Genomic DNA, 21,339 nt, shown 5'->3' with positions numbered 1-21,339 from the left:
GGAATTAAAATCCATGTAGAAGAAATAATAATTTTGAGGTTCGCCGATGACATCGTAATTCTTTCAGAGACAGCAAAGGACTTGGAAGAGCAGCTGAACGGAATGGACAGCGTCTTAAAAGGAGGATATAAGATGAATATCAACAAAAGCAAAACGAGGATAATGGAATGTAGTCGAATTAAATCGGGTGATGCTGAGGGTATTAGATTAGGAAATGAGACACTTAAAGTTGTAAAGGAGTTTTGCTATTTGGGGAGCAAAATAACTGACGATGGTCGAAGTAGAGACGATATAAAATGTAGACTGGCAATGGCAAGGAATGCGTTTCCGAAGAAGAGAAATTTTCTAACCTCGAGTATAGATTTAGGCGTCAGGAAGTCATTTCTGAAAGTATTTGTATGGAGTGTAGCCATGTATGCAAGTGGCACATGGACAATAAATAGTTTAGAGAAAAAGAGAATAGAAGCTTTCGAAATGTGGTGCTACAGAAGGATGCTCAAGACTAGATGGGTAGACCGTGTAACTAATGAGGAGGTATTGAATATAATTGGGGAGAAGAGAAATTTGTGGCACAAGTTGACTAGAAGAAGGGATCGGTTGGTAGGGCATATTCTGAGGCATCAAGGGATCACTAATTTATTACTGGAGGGCAGGGTGGAGGGTAAAAGTCGTAGAGGGAGACCAAGAGATGAATACACTAAGCAGATTCAGAAGGATGTAGGCTGCAGTAGGTACTGGGAGATGAAGAAGCTTGCACAGGATAGAGTAGTATGGAGAGCTGCATCAAACTACTCTCTGGACTGAAGACCACAACAACAACATGCTACCGTCTCTTGTATATTGTTCAAACTATGTCGAGACGTCGAAGCTAAGTATTTAACAATCCATCGACGTCAGTAAGTGGCGTATTCTTCCTTTATCTATAGAGATGCGTTTTTCCTGCACGTTTCTGCAATATTCAGGTCTTAATATCTCACAAGTAAGTAAACGTGTCTATTTCAATTAAACTAAATCATTACCATTGTTTTGACTGTATCTTCAAATTAATTTTTATGTAATTTAAATACTAACTACGTTTCATGGTGGTCACCGAATGTTACGTAATGTGAAAATGTGGTCTTGTGGCAGAATAGAGCGGGGACAATTCCTACACCACATTACTGAACATGCTTCATTGTGGAATAGCGATATCTCCAGGGCGTAGCTTCCAAGGTTCCTGACCGGAGAGCATATTACCAATTCCAAAAGTAGCATAGAAAAACAAATGCTTGTCAAAAAATGAGGGCAAAGTAATTGGACATTTATTCTTATTAAAAAGAGTTAATTAACGCGGATAACAAAAAAAAAACCAAGCCATATAGGTCTAAGTCTGCTAGAAGACACCTTGATCTAGTCCAGAAAAATTCTGATGCAAGCAAAAAAGGTATAACTGCAACTGGATCGAAAATAACTAAGAACCTCCAAAACAAGCAACCGAATTCGTACAATGATACTAGGCAAATTAGGGGAAGCCGAAGAATCCCTTTACTATCTTGTCTACTCTGAAGAGAGTTGCATCAGATGTAGCGTGTGTCTCAAGTGGGCTCACAATTTATGTGCAGGGGTCGACAGCGTCGTCGAGGATATCCATGTGTGCACTATGTGGAGCATAAACGTTTATAGTAATTTTTGTATGTGAAATATATACTACGATTTTTACTTATCACCAATTCTTGTTTGTGAAATATTTTCATCATTTTGCTTCCCAACAGGGAACAGGTAAAATAACTATTTCTCAAATTTTTCATCAAAAATCCGAAGTTAGGTATGTAAATATTGATGTGGTGTAATGTTCTGAAAATTAATGTAACTATAAAGAGATATGAACCGATTTAACAGCTTGCTGTAATTTTCTTGTACCTCTGAATAACTGCTGAACATTAAATAGCCTATCCTGCCACTACGCCCACCCAAAAAAGCATTGTGATACAGTGACTTCCTATTTAGCATGGCACTCAAAAGTTTAAGATCAATTCATACTCAACAGCACCCGCCTCTGCGGAGAGGTCGTTGGTAGATGAAATTTACAGTCAGTATTTGGCTTGTGCTGCTCGAGAGGGTAAGCTGTGTTCCATCACCCTTTTTTTCATCTATAACAACACAAACCCAACACTACATTGTACAAGCACTGATAGCAGTCATTCACACGACACAGGTACACCCCTGATACTTTATAACAGGTCGGATGAAGGCAACTGCGAACTACCTCCGCTTAGACCTTGCATAGAACGGCGATGCAGGATTATTCCATCTGCTCCTCTACGTTCATTTCCCAAGTGTAACTGTACTTTCACTTCTGACACACAACTGTTACGTGACAGTGCCATGACCGGCGGGTGACTCCGGTTGTCTTAACCGCATACTGAGGTAATTCACACACAATCGTGATGCGACACTGCCGTGATCTTGTATTTCTATAAACATTCTATTCTGATTTTCCGCCTCTGTATTTTGTTTCCTTCTGTGTCTTTTGTCAACTTTATCCTATGCTATGGTCTCCATGGCTTTAACTGAAAGAACGTTTTATGTTTTCATTTCCACTAAGGTAAATTTTCTGCTGATCTACTTCACTCCTTTCCCCGTTTTGAAAAAGATATATATGTTTAAAGGGCTTTTTTGTGAGCTCAAAATCTTTACCACATTTCATATATGCATCACCAGGTTCAAAGGCCTTATGATTTATTGTAAAATGACATCAAAGAGAAAGAACGTGGCAGTATCCATGGGTAAAAAGTTATACGTGCAGTATATAATGAATAAAGAACAATTCTTGAAAAAATATTGTGGCTAATTTTGGTGTTGGAACTACAACAGTGTGAGACTGAAAGAATAACCGGATGCAAACTGATGATTTTTGTGTCAAAAGGCTGATTCCTTATGACGGAATGATTGCAGTCTATTCAACTGCAGACGACGACAGTGGTAATAGGATTAACTGACGAAGTTGACGCCCATTATGAAGGCATTATGATACATACAGAGACAACGACGCAACTGGACAAAAAATGGTTTATTTGGAACGGCAAGCGGAAGTAACTTCGACGGAACTTCCGCTGGTGACATGCCTCTGAGAACGTATCGTACATAAATGACTTACGACATCTGAGTCAGTACAAACTATTGTCATTTCAGATCATAAAATTCGCCGTTTTTTTAATATATTAAAATTTATGTTTAAATTTGTGTATTTAAGTGAAAATAAATTTAAACTGTGCTTTTATAGATTTAACCTATGCTCTTCTAATATTTTCAGAATATCTGGATTTACCTGGATTTTCGATAATGTGGATGGCTTCCAACCATTATGGATAAATGAGGTTCCACTTCAGCGCCAAAGCTCCTTGAAGTGTGAAAGGAATGTTTCCAAGCGATATGTTATTAACATGAAAGGTGTGGTTAATTGCTGGACAATATAAGTAAGTTCGTAGTGTGAGCAGGAAAAAAAAATGTTATTGTCATGTTTCCTTCTATCGGCTATTATTTTCTGAAAGTGACATATATTTTTTGAGCAAAACTGCAGTTAACATGTAAGCAGTGAGCACTGAAATATATGCGTATTGTATTGAAATTTTTGGATGCCTACAATTACTAACTGTAGTGAAATGAAATATCATCAGAACCACTGGGCCTTGTTTTCAATAGTGAAAAGAAGAGTATGTAAAATTTTCAGATAAAATAAGGCAAAAATATTCTTTTTTCAAAGAAGACTTTTGCGGAAGTAAGGCATTAATTTTTATAATATCGGAACATAACAGCAGTACACCTGAAGTGGATGCTATCATATTAAAACAGAATAATAAAATATATTAAACCTCCATTATAGAGCTGGCTAGAGGTGAAATTCTGAAAAGTGTTCTTCAAGAGCACTCTCCCCTGCTCATACTCATAAAATGAAAGAAATCTATTACACTTATTTCATAGGGATTCTATAATTTTGGTGTAGTAATTAAAGAACTATTACACATATCCCTAACAAGGCAGGGAGCCAAGGATGAAGAAAACTACAAACTTTGCGTGTGTCTCTGGTATGGATATCATTGAAGAGTAGCTCAGCATGTGCCTTTTATTAACGAGATTGTACGACACACGTGTAAGTAGAAAACAGGAGACCCAAATGTCATGCGAGTTCATCCTCAGTTTAAAAATACAGCACATTATCCAATATGTTTTGTACTGCATTAATGCTTTTAAATTTTTCGATGTTGTTTGTTAGGAGCAACTGTTTAGAATAAAATTGGACTGATGAGACCACATTTATCTGTGTACATTGAAGCATGTTTACGGAATAAAAAGTGGAACCTTCGGTGTATTACATTTTTAGTGTGACAAAATGAGCTGGTTCCGTTACATTCCCAGTAGTCTACACACTGAGTTGAAAAAGTTCTTCATAATGGTGTCATTTTTTCATATAATAATAATGGATTTAATTTTTCAAATAGACAGCAATTAACACATGTTATTTAGATTTTTCCTTCAACTGATTTAACGAGAATAGATGTAACTTTCAGTTTATTGGATGTGTATCAGAAATGAGATACTTTCGTAGATAAAAGTACCACAATTTCAAGGCAGATATAGGTGAATCACGGCAGCCATCTTTCCATCTGAACAACTCTGCATGTTAACGTACGTTCAGTCTCCACCATATCGACCCCTCCTACTAGTTACTATCGAATAGAGAGACATCTAGTAAGTAACGAAAGCTACTCGTAAAAATGGAAGAAGCGGGTTTAAGGGATTAATCTGAAAATATTACTGAGTCCCCTAATATGTCTCCGAACGAACACAGAAGATAAAAATAGTAAAATCAGCTCGCCTTTTAGCTTTCTCCTTCTGTAAATCGAAACACGTAAAACTACTTAACATGTGGAGAAACAAAATGTACCAACCTGCAGGCTATTAACAGTACTATTTGGAGTATGGAGAAGGAATGCATGGCCTGTCTAATGAAAAAAATTAACTGCTTTCTTTAACACTGGGCAGTCATAGTGTTACACGTAACTCGGCGTGATGTTGGAGAAAGTACGAGATATACGAATGGCTGAAACTACGATTTTATAACAAAATGCCATTATTACCTATGTCAGGATGCACTTTATTGCGGCGTTCTTCCTTAAACGGCTCAGAATTACTGTGGTCTGGCGGTTTCTGATACTTGGCGCTCATTGGTTCATCTTCAGCCGCTTCGCCCGAGAACGGACACACTCCCTGAAAACAGACGGCGGACAGACTGCTAAGAACAGCAACATAAAAACCTAGGAAAGCGCAAATGTTCTGCTTATAAGAACGAGGTAATCCAAAGAATCATAAAGTTGACCGATTTACCAGTCTAACAATAAGACTTATTACAAAATGGAATGCAAATCGGCATGCTTATCCTAAATTTCATTGACCAGGGGAACAAAGAGGTGTAACATCCAAGAACTCTAATAAAAGCTGCTCGTTACCGCAACAAATATCACATTTTTGAATGACTGAATATGGTCCATTCTTATTTCTTACTTTTGACTGTCTGGATTTCCATCTGAACATTGTGACACTTGCAATTTAAAGCCATATTGACCGTTAATCGGCAGTAACTGTTTCAATATAACCAAAAGGTTCTTCAGCAGTCATAAAAATTGTTGTCTTACTAGTATTATTTATGAAACAACATGTTTCGAAGTATAAACCTCATCTACAGGCCACAATTACAGGACAAAAACCTTTAACGAAAGTACACATAGATTTGAAAGTACTTTGGCACAGTCTTCGCATGCGCTGCTATCATACTGCAGAAAAAGATGTAAAACCTATTATGAGTGAATTTTCACACTTCCTTTGCTGGTATGCTATTCACATATAAAGAATTTTGGGTATCACTCACTTTATTCGTATGAAATGACTGTCTTGTGGCGTTTTCATTTGCCTTCAACGCTATGGGTACTTGAATCTTGTTAACCGCTATTCATAAACTTGCAAGGCTCAAATAACACTAAAACACGATAAGACAGACTGACAATTTTATGTTGAAAATGACAGTTTAAAAATTATTTTAAAGAATTACAAAAGGTATTGTTATTGTAACCTGGGGATTGTAACACACTTGCGTCATTAAAACGGCAAAGGGTCCTGCCAGTTAACATCCCTCCCCATACACACCCAGTTCGGCAGTAGGAGACAATTACGAGGCTTCAAAAAAGTGACCCTGTAATGTGTTCTAATGTACCAGATTCGGTGCGTTTGGGAACATGTCGTGGTCCAAGCTCTAATTTTAACAGTAAGATATAAACTGATGTGACAAAAGTCGTGGGACAGCGATATGCTCATACGCAGATGCGGCAGTATCGCGTACACAACGTATAAAAGGGCAGTGCATTGGCGGAGTTGTGATTTGTACTCAGGTGTTTCATGTCAAAAGATTTCTGACGTAATTGCAGCTGCACGACGAAAATTAACAGGTCTTGAATACGGAATGGTAGTTGGAGCTAGTCGCATTGGGCATTCCGTTTCGGAAATCGTTAAGGAATTCAGTATTCCGAGATCCACAGCGTCAAGAGTATTCCTAGAATACCGAATTTCAAGCATCACTTGTGACCACAGACAACGTAGTTGCCGACCATCTTCACTTAACGACCGACAGCAGCGGCGATTGCGTAGAGTTCCCAGTGCTGATAGACAAGCAATACTACTTGAAATAACAGCAGAGTTCGTAGTGGGGCGTATGACGAACGTATCCGTCAGGGCAGTGAGACGAAATCTGGAGTTAATGGGCTATCGCAGTAGAGGGCCGACGTGAGTGCCTTTGCTAACAGCACGACATCGCTTGCAGCGCCTCTCCTGCGCATGTCGTTAGACAGTTAATGTTTTTGTACAATAATATTACGCAATATTACTGAAATTCTCCCTAGACCACACAATAAAAACGTGTAGTGTGTAGCCTGGTTCGAAATTTTGGTCTTCAGTGTGTTGCTATTGTGATAAATGCTCTACTTACTTTCAAGCAGTAGAAAAATAGGATGATGAAAAAGTTCAAAATACACTCACGATAATGCGTCAAGATAACTGAGTTTGGAGGCGATAAATGATTAATAGATTTGATTACACGTTGATCGCCCAACATTTGATAAATTAATGGAAACGGCTACCCCAATAATTGTTTTTCAGTAATTTGTAAATATTTACCCTCGTAACTGTAGGGTACAACTCTGCAGGTTGTCCTAGAAAGAATGATCATTATGGCAGGAACGATAATTTCAAACAAAAGAATCTAGTAAACACAGGCTCTAAAATGAATACATTAAAAACTACGAGCACTTTCCCTCCCATATCGTGAAACAAATATCTTCTACTGCAAGTTCTTTGCTTTCCATATTTTGGGGGTAGATAGAAGAAAAAACTGTCTCGTAAATATGGGCTCTCAAATGCATACCTTAAGAGCGATGAGCCCCCCCATGAACCATGGACCTTGCCATTGGTGGGGAGGCTTGCGTGCCTCAGCGATACAGATGGCCGTACCGTAGGTGCAACCACAACGGAGGGGTATCTGTTAAGAGGCCAGACGAACGTGTGGTTCCTGAAGAGAGGCAGCAGCCTTTTCAGTAGTTGCAGGGGCAACAGTCTGGATGATTGACTGATCTGGCCTTGTAACATTAACCAAAACGGCCTTGCTGTGCCGGTACTGCGAACGGCTAAAAGCAAGGGGAAACTACAGCCGTAATTTATCCCGAGGGCATGCAGCTTTACTGTATGATTAAATGATGATGTCGTCCTCTTGGGTAAAATATTCCGGAGGTAAAATAGTCCCCCATTCGGATCTCCGATCGGGGACTAATCAAGAGGATGTCGTTATCAGGAGAAAGAAAACTGGCGTTCTACGGATCGGAGAGTGGAATGTTAGATCCCTTAATCGGGCAGGTGGGTTAGAAAATTTAAAAAGGGAAATGGATAGGTTAAAGTTAGATATAGTGGGAATTAGTGAAGTTCGGTGGCAGGAGGAACAAGACTTTTGGTAAGGTGAATACAGGGTTATAAATACAAAATCAAATAGGGGTAATGCAGGAGTAGGTTTAATAATGAATAAAAAAATAGGAGTGCGGGTAAGCTACTACAAACAGCATAGTGAACGCATTATTGTGGCCAAGATAGACACAAAGCCCACGCCTACTACAGTAGTACAAGTTTATATGCCAACTAGCTCTGCAGATGATGAAGAAATTGAGGAAATGTATGATGAGATAAAAGAAATTATTCAGGTAGCGAAGGGAGACGAAAATTTAATAGTCATGGGTGACTGGAATTCATCAGTAGGAAAAGGGATAGAAGGAAACATAGTAGGTGAATATGGAATGGGGGGAAGAAATGAAAGAGGAAGCCGTCTGGTAGAATTTTGCACAGAGCATAACTTAATCATAGCTAATACTTAAGGTTGTATACATGGAAGAATCCTGGAGATACTAAAAGGTTTCAGATAGATTATATAATGGTAAGACAGAGATTTAGGAATCAGGTTTTAAATTGTAAGACATTTCCAGGGGCAGATGTGGACTCTGACCACAATCTACTGGTTATGAACTGTAGATTAAAACTGAAGAAACTACAAAAAGGTACTAATTTAAGGAGATGGGACCTGGATAAACTGAAAGAACCACAGGTTGTAGAGAGTTTCAGGGAGAGCATAAGGGAACAATTGACAGGAATGGAGGAAAGAAATACAGTAGAAGAAGAATGGGTAGCTTTGAGGGATGAAGTAGTGAAGGCAGCGGAAGATCAAGTAGGTAAAAAGACGAGGGCTAATAGAAATCCGTAGGTAACAGAAGAAATATTGAATTTAATTGATGAAAGGAGAAAATATAAAAATGCAGTAAATGAAGCAGGCAAAAAGGAATACAAACGTCTCAAAAATGAGATCGACAGGAATTGCAAAATGGCTAAGCAGGGATGGCTAGAGGACAAATGTAAGGATGTTGAGGCGTATCTCACTAGGGGTAAGATAGATACTGCCTACAGGAAAATTAAAGAGACTTTTGGAGAAAAGAGAGCCACTTGTATGAATATCAAGAGCTCGGATGGAAACCCAGTTCTAAGCAAAGAAGGGAAGGCGGAAAGATGGAAGGAGTATATAGAGGGTTTATACAAGGGCGATGTACTTGAGGACAATGTTCTGGAAATGGAAGAGGATGCAGATGAAGATGAAATGGGAGATACGATATTGCGGGAAGAGTTTGACAGAGCACTGAAAGACCTGAGTCGAAACAAGGCCCCGGGAGTAGACAACATTCCATTGGAACTACTGACGGCCTTGGGAGAGCCAGTCACGACAAAACTCTACCATCTGGTGAGCAAGATGTATGAGACAGGCGAAATACCCTCAGACTTCAAGAAGAATATAATAATTCCAATCCCAAAGAAAGCAGGTGTTGACAGATGTGAAAATTACCGAACTATCAGTTTAATAAGTCACAGCTGCAAAATACTAACGCGAATTTTTTACAGACGAATGGAAAAACTGGTAGAAGCCGACATAGGGAAGATCAGTTTGGATTCCGTAGAAATATTGGAACACGTGAGGCAATACTGACCTTACGACTTATCTTAGAAGAAAGATTTGTAGACTTAGAGAAAGCTTTTCACAATGTTGACTGGAATACTCTCTTTCAAATTCTAAAGGTGGCAGGCGTAAAATACGGGGAGCGAAAGGCTATTTACAATTTGTACCGAAACCAGATGGCGGTTATAAGAGCCAAGGGGCATGGAAGCGGCGGTTGGGAAGGGAGTGAGACAGGGTCGTAGCCTTTCCCCGATGTTATTCAATCTGTATATTGAGCAAACAGTAAAGGAAACAAAAGAAAAATTCGGAGTAGGTATTAAAGTCCATGGAGAAGAAATAAAAACGTTGAGGTTCGCCGATGACATAGTAATTCTGTCAGAGACAGCAAAGGACTTGGAAGAGCAGTTGAATGGAATGGATAGTGTCTTGAAAGGAGGATATAAGATGAACATCAGCAAAAGGAAAACGAGGATAATGGAATGTAGTCAAATTAAATCGGGTGATGCTGAGGGAATTAGATTAGGAAATGAGACACTTAAAGTAGTATAGGAGTTTTGCTATTTAGGGAGTAAAATAACTGATGATGGTCGAATTAGAGAGCATATTAAATGTAGACTGGCAATGGCAAGGAAAGCGTTTCTGAAGAAGAGAAATTTGTTAACATCGAGTACAGATTTAAGCGTCCGGAAGTCGTTTCTGAAAGTATTTGTATGGAGTGTAGCCATGTATGGAAGTGGAACATGGATGATAAATAGTTTGGACAAGAAGAGAATAGAAGCTTTCGAAATATGGTGCTACAGAAGAATGCTGAAGATTAGATGGGTAGATCACATAACTAATGAGGAGGTATTGAATAGAATTGGGGAGGAGTTTGTGGCACAACTTGACAAAAAGAAGGGACCGGTTGGTAGGACATGTTTTGAGGCATCAAGGGATCACAAATTTAGCATTGGAGGGCAGCGTGGAGGGAGACCATGAGATGAATACGCTAAGCAGATTCAGAAGGATGTAGGTTGCAGTAAGTACTGGAAGATGAAGAAGCTTGCACAGGATAGAGTAGCATGGAGAGGTGCATCAAACCAGTCTCAGGACTGAAGACCACAACAACAACAACAACAACAAGAGCGATGAGCAAACTCAGTGGAACAGATGTTTTTCATAGCAGCGAAGATGAAAAAATCGCTGTTCTTAAGGTATGCACAGTACAGCACTTGTATACTGGACATATTTTCTTGTTCAGCTCCGTACTTCCACCTCTCAGAACATGAAAAGCAAAAAGCTTGCAGAAGAAGAACTTTGAAGATGAACAAGTACTCATAGGTCTTAAGCTATGCATTTTAGAGAGCATGTTGGTTTCTGTCATATCTCTAAATAGTGACCATTCCTCCAGGGACATCCTATGCATGGAGTGCAACGACCCATGGTTGTTGTTTGTGATTGTCTTCAATCCTGAGACTGGTTTGATGCAGCTCTCCATACTACCATACAGTAAAGTTGCATGCCCTCGAGAAAAAATACGGCTGTAGTTTCCTCTTGCTTTCAGACGTTCGCAGTACCAGCACAGCAAAGCCGTTTTGTTAGTGTTACAAGGCCAGATCAGTCAATCATCCAGACTGTTACCCCTGCAACTACTCAAAAGCCTGCTGCCCCTCTTCAGGAACCACGCGTTTGTCTGGCCTCTCAACAGATACCCTTCCCATAGTAATCATTCTTAATTTCCGGTTTTTTCTTCACAACCCATAATATTGTCAGCTATTTTTACATTTCGATACATTCTAATACTGAAGATTTTTCTTCTTGTTTTGATCCTATTTTAGTGGATAAACACAATGCCGAAGACAAACAACCCGAGACAATATTTCACCGAAGCATGTGAGCGACAGGCAAGGATATTGTCAAGACGGCACAATATTTTTCTGTTGCGTAATATATTTGATCTGTTGAGTATAATTGTGCAACAACTCAACATAATCCATACACGTTCATTATTATTGCACAATTGGAAAGCCTGAGCTATAATATTCACCATCAATGAACAGCTTTAAGGTTTCCCGACCATCAATTTTTTTCATGCTTGTACGTTTGCTACGTGAAGAGAACAGATACAAAATTCTCCTTAAACATTTTACAGACCGACGCCGCCCTTTCAGACACTTTAGCACGACAAACCGTACCGTATCTAAAATGATGAGTTTTCGAGAGATAGGTAATGCGGTGTATTTGTATTTTCGTAGTATGCAAAAATAAATACGAAAACCACCAAATATGACGTGTTAGCTTCGTAAACATTGGAATTTATAATATGATTGCCAGAAATATTTGGCTTTTACCCGAATATTCAGTTCCAGTTATCCAACAAGTGAAAAATGGATACAAGAGGCGTCATTTTTGGTTCGATTTGTCCCGCTAGAGTGGCGGAAAGCAGTGGTTCTCAACCTCGGCGCTATTACGCCCTGATGGTTAAATGAAAATTTCTGAGGGGTAAAAACAAAAGGGCTCGACTGTGTTTTGGCACGAAACTAAATTATTCTCAAAGAATCTTTAATATATCACTGTTTCGCATAACTGTTGATACTGATTACATAAGATACCAATAAATACATCGTACTCAAACAGTATTTACGCGTGATTCAGTGAGTTGGGAGTTAACAGGTAACTATGTAAATGGGTACTGTATACGACTGTCGGGCCTACAAAGTGCTATTACTATTAGTGCAGCCGTCAGACACAAAACATTGGCAGCCTGAAGACTTAGCATTCTGCCAGTTCAGAACCAAGGAGTCTAGCAATCATATAATTTACAGAAGTATAGTGCATCCACTTTAATTTGATTGATCTTAAATGGGAGAGCAGTTTGTCGGTAAAGCATATAAAGCTTGGGAGAGGACTGGTACACGGGAAGCATGTTTTCATACAAGTATCTACCCTCAATGTGAATAGTTAGCTTTATTTTCTGAAAAGCGGTTGTAGGTAGTACTGAGAATTGCTTCAACATTCTATACAAAACGGGGGGAAATAAGAAGTTCCAGTTACCTCACTGCCTCAATAGTTCCTGGCGTACAAAAACTAAATATAGGTTATCTTTTTATCTTTCGTAATTTTACAACTACAAGCGTTCCAAAAAATTACGTTTCATTCTAAATATTAGTCAGGTGCTAGTGCTGATAGTAGTGATGGAATGGAGGGGTAGGGGGGGGGGGGAAGGGAGGGGTTAGGCTCACTTCACTAACAGTTAATATCTTATTGCACTCTGCGGTAATGGTCTCACAAAGGTTGGGAACTTCTAGTCTAGGATAACGGGAACAAATTTTCGTAACATATTTGTTACGTGATACAGTATTTAGAGTTTTCTGCGATTTTAGTACGGAGTAATGAAAAATGTGCTAAAATGGGGCGATGGTTCGTTCAGCCGGATTATGTACATTACAAAGGTATTGCTCGCGCAAACGAAGTTGACAATCGGCGCGGTGGCTTACGCGAGTGAATGCAAAGACATTTCCCGTTTACAGCTGCTCCCATCAGCCAGCGCATCGAGTGGCAACTTTGTCTGCGCGATTAATGTCTACCAATGACAAAAGTGTCATTTGCATGTCTGCACAGAGATGATATAAACGTGCTATATAAGATAGTGAGCTTCGCAAATACATTACAATGAATCATCTCTCGATGATTACTTATAGGCTTACTATTAAACCTAACCCAATAATTACCAGTCATAATGGAAAAGTACATATAGTACATGTAAAAATAAAAATAAAAATGTAGTTACGAATTACAAAATAAGAGTGAAATGCAGCAGACGGCAAAATTAAAAATAACAATTTTCGATACACTTGCGAAGTACCTGAACAATGAAAACATTGACAAACACTTATTCTGTAACAATTTCATTCAAATGCCATTGAGAAAGTGAAGAGGATGGCACGGCAATGCAGCTACCCGCGGGCTCCAGACGATAGATATCGAACGTGCAAATTCAAATCTATCACGGGACTGTGAAAGTAATGGAATAGCAAATATTATATTTTACATCGGGAAAAAATCCCATACGAAAAGCGATAGGATGTCTCGCATACTACGAGCAATTTAAATACAGTCTTGTACTTGACCACAGTCACGTTCCCAATAGTGTTCAGGAGTTAAGTGTACACCAATGTTATTAAAACAATGCAAATTTATTAAACAATGGAGCTGTATTCGGGGACAGCCGGATTAAAAATACGGCTTCCCCAACCTGTCTCTGATTTTCCAGACACATCAAGCAAATATTAATTCTTATAACGAACCCATACACGATCCCTGCATGCAGCTTTGGCAAGTGCTCCCTCATACCGTTAATGAAATAAGTAATTATCTTTTGCAGAGGAACAATATCTAATTTAAGTTTAGTATGTTACTATATGCCACATTAATACGAGGGCAATCCCAAAAGTAAGGTCTCCTATTTTTTTGTAAGTGCATAGACCTGTTTATTTCTACATTGGTTTACATCAGTTTACAGCTTAAACTTTCCTAATAGCATGGCGGCGAGCTGGTATGACACAGGCGTACAAAAACTGCCACAGCGTCTACAAAAATGCATCGACAGAAATTGTGACTATGTCCAAAAATAGCTAAATGTTCAAGCTGTAAACTGATGTAAACCATTGTAGAAATAAACAGGTCTATTTGCTCACAAAAAGTAAGAGACCTTACTTTTGGGATTACCCTCTTAGTAGGCTTACTTGCGTTCCGTGATAATTTAGTTAATGGGTTACAACAGTATTTTACATAAGCGAATATACAATTAATTATAAATTTCACACGCTTCTATAAAGCCTTAATGCAATTAGTGCTGCGCTTTTCCCGTAATAATTTCCGTAAGTTGCGCAGTTTTTATACACGTGGTTCGTAAGAAAAGTATGTGGATAATCATTTAACATTCAATGTAACAGCTGAATACACATGTTGTGTAAAAACAACAGACACAATACTGAACACAGATAGCGAATTATAATCTATGCCTTTGACTAACTAAGGACATTTTTCTAATTTGCAGCCTAGTTGGCGATTGAATATTCTCTCAATAACTCCGAAATTTCCTTTTGCTTAATATGTGATCCAATGTTTTAACTCGTCTGCAGTCGAAAAGACCCTAACTTTTTAAATGAGAGAAATTCGTCCATACGGGAGACATGTTCGATTATCAACTACCTCGTGCTAAAAGTACAATGACAAAAATTAGAACACACATGAAAAATGCTCACCTGATCAGCTTCTTCTGCAGAATTTCTTTGTACTATGGAAGCACTTAAACATCCGATGCAAACAAAGACCGCTATTTTTCTTAGTGGATTCATTTTGCGACAATGGCGGTAAGTGCTTTTGTTGAGCTTACGTTACAACGAGCAACAAAATAATGCTGAACTCACCAGAGACTAACTACACATTCACACCAAAGACGTTATTAATCAGAGAGCTATTTCTATTACGGAAGATTTCTAACGTTTCAAAAAGAATACCATAAGGAACATAAATGTAAATAAACTGACATAAAAGAGCACAATGCAACTACCGTTCTTTAAAAATTCAAATCCAAACGAAGAACTGACATCCTACGAGCATTTTTATCGATGTATTCAGAAACATGGAGCAATATAACTTCCAAGACTTTAGCAAGTAATATATTAATGCTGCGTTTTAGCACATGACCCTGGCATTGAATCGTAGCGAAGCGTCCCGTAGCAAGTCGATCGATTCCTAGAACGCATGCGTGTAGGCGCTTGGAAAATCGCAGCAGTCGGTCGCTGATGACACGGAAATCCCAGTTTTCTTTCGCATGCAAAATGGCTGCCTGACAAATTAGCAGCGATTCGTGGCAATATGGCTGCGATTCTTTTGTCTAATTATTGGCATTTCAGTTCCCGTAGCAGCACTTGTCGGCACAATACCGTTCCTAACGCTGGTTGAAATAGACTATTTTCCTGTGTTAAAAATTGGTTTGGATTGTTGTTATTGATTATGACATTTAAATAGCATTTACGGTCAATATTCTCATAAAATATGTGACTTTACATAATTAAAGCTCAAGGAATCGTTAAATATCAAGATCTGGTGAAGTGATCGAAAACGCCCTGTTATTGGCTGATGCTCTGGTAAACAACACATACTTGGAGTATGTGCAAGCGTTAGCAAGAGGTTTTTGCGTACTTTTTCTGCAAACAGTTTAGCTATTTAGTGATGGAAAACGCAATTACAACTTTTAAGTGATAAATGCAACAGACATTGGTAGGATTTATTGCTATTTGCTCGTGTGTTTTACGATACTGTCAAATTTTAAGAAGAATAAGAAGAACCACAACTTTTTGTTGTGGCTAGTTCGGTAGTTTTGCGGTACGCGAGCCAAATGTCACGTGTTTCTTCGAGTTCATCAACACAAACCAAAACAGATTTCCTCGAAAATAATTTCTTGAAGGGGCATTCCATTGTGGAACAAGCAATAATAACAACAACGTTAGAAAATTATAATTGCAAGAAAAAAAGCATTTGAAACATTATTATCGCAGGGCGCTTTCTGACGTCGGACTGATGCCAGTTGCATCAGATTCAGATAACCTTTTTTTTTAAATATATCTTTCAGTACAAAATTCTGAAGGAATAATTTTCTTTTACTGCTGGTCATTGCTTCTTCATAACAGAAAACGCATCTTAGTTTCTGCGGGAAAAGATTTAAGTGTCAGGAAGTCATTTCTGAAAGTATTTGTATGGAGTGTAGCCATGTATGGTAATGAATCATGGACGATAAATAGTTTGGACAAGAAGAGATTAGAAGCTTTCGAAATGTGGTGCTACAGAAGAATGCTGAAGATTAGATGGGTAGATCACATAACTAATGAGGAAGTATTGAATCGGATTGGGGAGAAGAGGTGGCACAACTTGACCAGAAGAAGGGATCGGTTGGTAGGACATGTTCTGAGGCATCAAGGGATCACCAATTTAGTATTGGAGGGCAGCGTGGAGGGTAAAAATCGTAGAGGGAGACCAAGAGATGACTACACTATTCAGAAGGATGTAGGTTGCAGTAGGTACTGGGAGATGAAGAAGCTTGCACAGGATAGAGTAGCATGGAGAGCTGCATCAAACCAGTCTCAGGACTGAAGACCACAACAACAACAACGGGAAAAAACGGTGATTAAGAGAAGTTCATGACGTTTAGCTTTGCCCAAAATGTCAGAATGCGCTGTGCTTTGATATCAGTGGTCCCTGATACCACGCACGTGAAACTGTTTTTATTGTGAGGTCTTCCTAATGAGAATGAAAATCTTCTTTTTAAAATTGTTAGTCCTGCTTTTCTGTGATGGAGAGCAAACAAACATTCGCATGCTATACTACGTTCATCATAACAATAAACCGAAGTAAGCAATACACCATGTATTCTTCCGTTTTTGCTGGAACCTTATTGGATTTAGTGTCACGTAAAGCGGAAGCCAAACTGTCTTGAGTCCAATCAAGTACGATAGATAATAAGCATACGTTTTATGCTGTGCATTACGGCACATCGACTGAGCGATAACACTGCGTAACAACTTTACGGGTGTAGTTAAGTTCGAAAACATTGGCCAGTGAGCTGGTTCAACTAACGTGCAGTGATGTGAGCAGAAACAGTTACGACGTAAAAAGTGACGAGCAGAGAGGCAATACAGCTTCGAATGTCATTCAACTTTTAAACATATTAAAATAATATACGGCAAAAATCTCAGCCATGCTCTTCTTAGGGATCCAGACGGAAAACGTGACATGCCCTCGTTCTTAGCTAGCATAGTATTGTAATTAAAATTTAGAGCGATGAAAATGCCTAAATTGAACATAGGGTAGTTTTTCTGAATGAGCTATGTGTGACGTAATGGCGTATTACAGGGATTTCACCGTACAGTTAAATGCTGAAGCCACTGTAGGTAAGTCAGTCGTCTGGCGTACATTTTTTCGTCGTTTTTTGTGACGTGCCGTTCTGGTGACATGTGACAGAGCTTCGTGCCTTAGTTCCAGTGCGTCTGATAGCCTAAAAGTCTTCTTATGTCTCGCGACAGACCCCTAACTCCAGATCAGTTCTATTGTGTTTAGCCGGCCGCTGTGGTCGAGTTGTTCTAGGCGCTTCAGTCCGGAACCACGCTGCTGCAACGGTCGCAGGTTCGAATCCTGCCTCGCGCCTGGATGCGTGTGATGTCCTTAGGTTAGGCAGGTTTACGTAGTTCTAAGTCTAGGGGTCTGATGACCTCAGATGTTAAGTCCCATAGTGCTTAGAGCCATTTGAATTTATTGTGTTTAGATTGCACTAGTATGCTAGCAACTGTAGAAAGCAGCATTTGTGTGGTGTGCTTATTGTTAGAAAAATTGTTTCCCATGTTTCACGACGCTTATCGCTCCGTCTTGTCTGAAACTACATCTGTGGCGTAAAACAATGGACATAGTCCAAGTAAAGAGTATTTGATTTTTCATTTTTGCCTCAAAAATTTAACTTGTAATGTTTTCTTAATTTAAATTGTCTGTATTAAATGTCATTTATAAAATTAATGATTTATATTTGTAACGAAAGCTGAAATTTTGCGTGCGATATGTAATAAGAAACAAGCAGATGCACCAAGTAGATGCGCATTTTTCCAAAAAAAGATAATGATCTGATATGTGTTAATTAGCATATACACTCTTGGCTAAAAGTATTGAGCGCCATATATAACTTCGAGTCTTGTGGAAAATAAGAAAATTAAATAAATAGATGCTATTTGTTCGAGTTTATAAAGTTTATTAGTAACACAAAATAAATATTTCGTGGGCCCACCAGTAGCCCTTATTACAGCACAAATTCTTTTTGTAGAGAGTACACCATTTTTCTTAGCGTTCCACTCGAGGTGCAGGCGGTCTTTTAATTCTTCTTTTGACTGAATTGTATATATACGACGCATATAAACCCTATAAATGCTCTATGGGGTTCAGGTCCGGTGATTGGGCAGGCCACTCCATAAGGTAGATGCTTTCCCGAAGCCAAGACATCTAGAGGACAGATTTGTGCCAGGCTGCGTTATAGAGCTACAATTTAGTGCTGTCCATGTTTGTATTGTCAAAAATGGTTGTAAAAGAGGGCAGTAAAGCATACCCGAGGACATCTATGTACTTTGGACGTCTATGTTCTTTGTGGAATCGATGCGTTCTTCACATACGACTATTTGTCGTACAGCTGCAGCGCTCATGCAGCCCTGGTTCATGAAGCTCCTTCCGCCATGTCTTACGGTAGGTACCACACACTCAGTATTGTGTTCCTCGTCCATCCGGCGATGGACATGGGTTGTTAGAACATCAAGTTGGCAAGCCTACCTCAATGTATGCTTCGTCCGATCACACTATATTTGACCAACCTTGTTTGGTGAACCGTGCCTGTTGTCAGAAAACCATGGCTTGCTCCTGTCTTTACACCCTTTCAGACCAGTTACTTGAAGTTACCTACGAGTGGTGCGAGCAGATACTGTTTTTTTTTAACCTCTCAGACAATTCAGCAGAAAGATCTAAAAAGGTTTTTTTTGCTATTTTTAATGACTCTCTTACTATCATTCGGTCCTCGAGGTCAGTTGTGATTCGCTTGCGCCCCGTTCTGTGCTTGTTAACATGCGACCCCAATCATGACGAATTGCTCTATAGCATTCGTTGTTCTAAACCAAGTTCTTTTATGTATGGCATAATGCAGCAGGATCACCGATGTCACGGGCAGGAAAAGGGCACTAGGTTAGTGATATGTGTCCACAAAGAGCGCATGCAGCGAACTGAGTAGTACGTAGAAAAACATACCAATAACAAATTTTATTACACCAGATGTTCTGTTGGTGCTTTGTGTAAGGTGTCAGGCAAATCCAACACCTTCCATGAAAACCCTGACATAATAAGCAAATCTACTAGTATGTCACATAGCTCCGAATAAATCGTGACATTAAATTAACCAAAGTAATACAAGTAACGAGTGAGCAAATGGAATGCCACAGACTAACACAAGAATGCCTAAATGCATGTCGTACCTTCCTACCGTGAGGCAGACGCAGTTCCGAGGGGAGAAACGTGGACAGAAGCCGAGAGCAGAACCGTGTTAAGCTAGAAGGCCCTACGATAAGGGACGGACTGGACACCCACGTGGCCAGTTAACCACTAGGACAGCGCCAGCTGCAAGTTTTAGCTTGAGACTTTTTCGCGTCTTTGTTACGTCAAGGACCACCCCCCCCCCCCCCCCAGCCCATGTTAAAAGCTAGAGCCCTCCAGAAAAACAGTATAGATCTTACGATAACACAAAAAGGGCCACTACCACCCGCAAGTTTTTGCGTGAGACTTTTTCGTGTCTCAGGTACTTCAAGGACCACCCCCCAGCCCATGTTAAAAGATAGAGCCCTCCAGAAGAACAGTATAGATCTTACGATAACGCTAAAAGGACCACACCAGCTGCAGGTTTTAGCGTGAGACTTTTTAGCGTCTCTGTTACGTTGCAAACTTTAAAAACATTGCCCCACCACGAAAAGTATAACGTTTCTCATTGGATAGACAGAATATTTGTAGGCGGAGCTTTAGGTTAACATTGAGACCCTAATTGGTCAGATGAAAACATAGCCAGATAGTTTTTTTAAACTAACTTCGGTAAATAGTAGTAAGGAGAAGTTAGGAGAGTTAGTTCCGAGACGGCGAGCTGGATGGCTGGTGCGCCGGCCACTGTCGCCCTGACGCTGCCTAAACACCGACAAGGTAATGAACGCACATGATGCCGCATTTTTGAGCGCATAAGGCTTCACTCAGAACTGCAGAAGACTCATCTGTTACACCCCTTTTTTGCGTAATACTAGTGTCGATCGTTAATTAAAACTCATGGTGTTCACATTTGCCACTTGAAGAAAAGATCTGAAACGCGATGATTTTTCTTTTATATAGTTATTGAGAAGCCACATCAGCCACTGTAATTTACGACAAGTTAAATAAGTAGTTAAAGATAATTGAGGGTCACTGTAGACCATTTTGATAGTTTTCTCTTTTGTGAAACTTAAATTAAACCTAGATTATAGATGTGATATGGCATAGGTCATCCTTCGATCGATTGTAGAACTTGGAAACCCATTTAGGGAATATTCGTTCACATTTTTGTTGAACACAGTTGGTTTTTACCATCCTGTATTGAAACATTTCCTTTTATCAATAGTGCAATTTATAAACGATGTTTTGTGAGTAGAATAAAATTTCCAATGGTAAACTTTTTCGACGTTATTTTACCTGCTAACTAAAAATAGGAAAGCCTTGAATCCTTTCCACTAAATTTAGTTAGTATTAAGATTCTTTTACAGGGAGTGCTGTGGAGCTGACGCTGAGATAATTTAGTATTTGGTTATATCACCGCTAGTCTCACTGAACTCTTCTGAATTCTACATGTCATGTGAGGTCTGGCGTCTCCTTATCAGCAACAGGTCGCAGGTTCAAACTAGTTAATTCCCTAAAAAACACACTCAGAGCGTCGTTGCGCGAAAGTGGTAGGGAGACACGACATAGTACAGACAGACACCACCATGAATGTTTAGAAAATGGCGACCCTGCCAGGATGGTAAAATACTATGATTGAAGGTCGACCACATGCCTAAGTAGGTCATAAAAATATCTTGTTTCAAAATTTTAGTAAAAAAAAATTTTTTTTCTAAAGTTATACGTAGTCGAAAACAATAGCTGGAACGATAGATAGTAAAAGTATTTTAAAAAAGGACAGTCTAGCAGAAACAATA

At 39.2% G+C, this 21,339-nt stretch overlaps 1 protein-coding gene across 1 annotated transcript in view; it reads right to left on the bottom strand.

Moving 5' to 3' along the window:
* The window catches only part of LOC126267294 (uncharacterized), a 101,129-nt gene extending 86,175 nt beyond the window's left edge, over window positions 1-14,954 (bottom strand). The window contains exons 1-2 of the mRNA XM_049972370.1: window positions 14,815-14,954; window positions 5,118-5,247 (exon numbers count right to left, since the gene is read on the bottom strand). Coding sequence (XP_049828327.1) covers window positions 5,118-5,247; window positions 14,815-14,907 — 223 coding nt within the window. The 5' untranslated portion in view covers window positions 14,908-14,954. The remainder of the gene's footprint in view (window positions 1-5,117; window positions 5,248-14,814) is intronic.
* Window positions 14,955-21,339: the final 6,385 nt, after the last annotated feature.

The sequence above is a fragment of the Schistocerca gregaria genome, chromosome 4, assembly GCF_023897955.1.
Source record: "Schistocerca gregaria isolate iqSchGreg1 chromosome 4, iqSchGreg1.2, whole genome shotgun sequence".
Lineage (NCBI taxonomy): Eukaryota > Metazoa > Arthropoda > Insecta > Orthoptera > Acrididae > Schistocerca > Schistocerca gregaria.
Note: the sequence above shows the minus strand (reverse complement) of the source record. Positions and strands in the feature narration are given on the sequence as shown.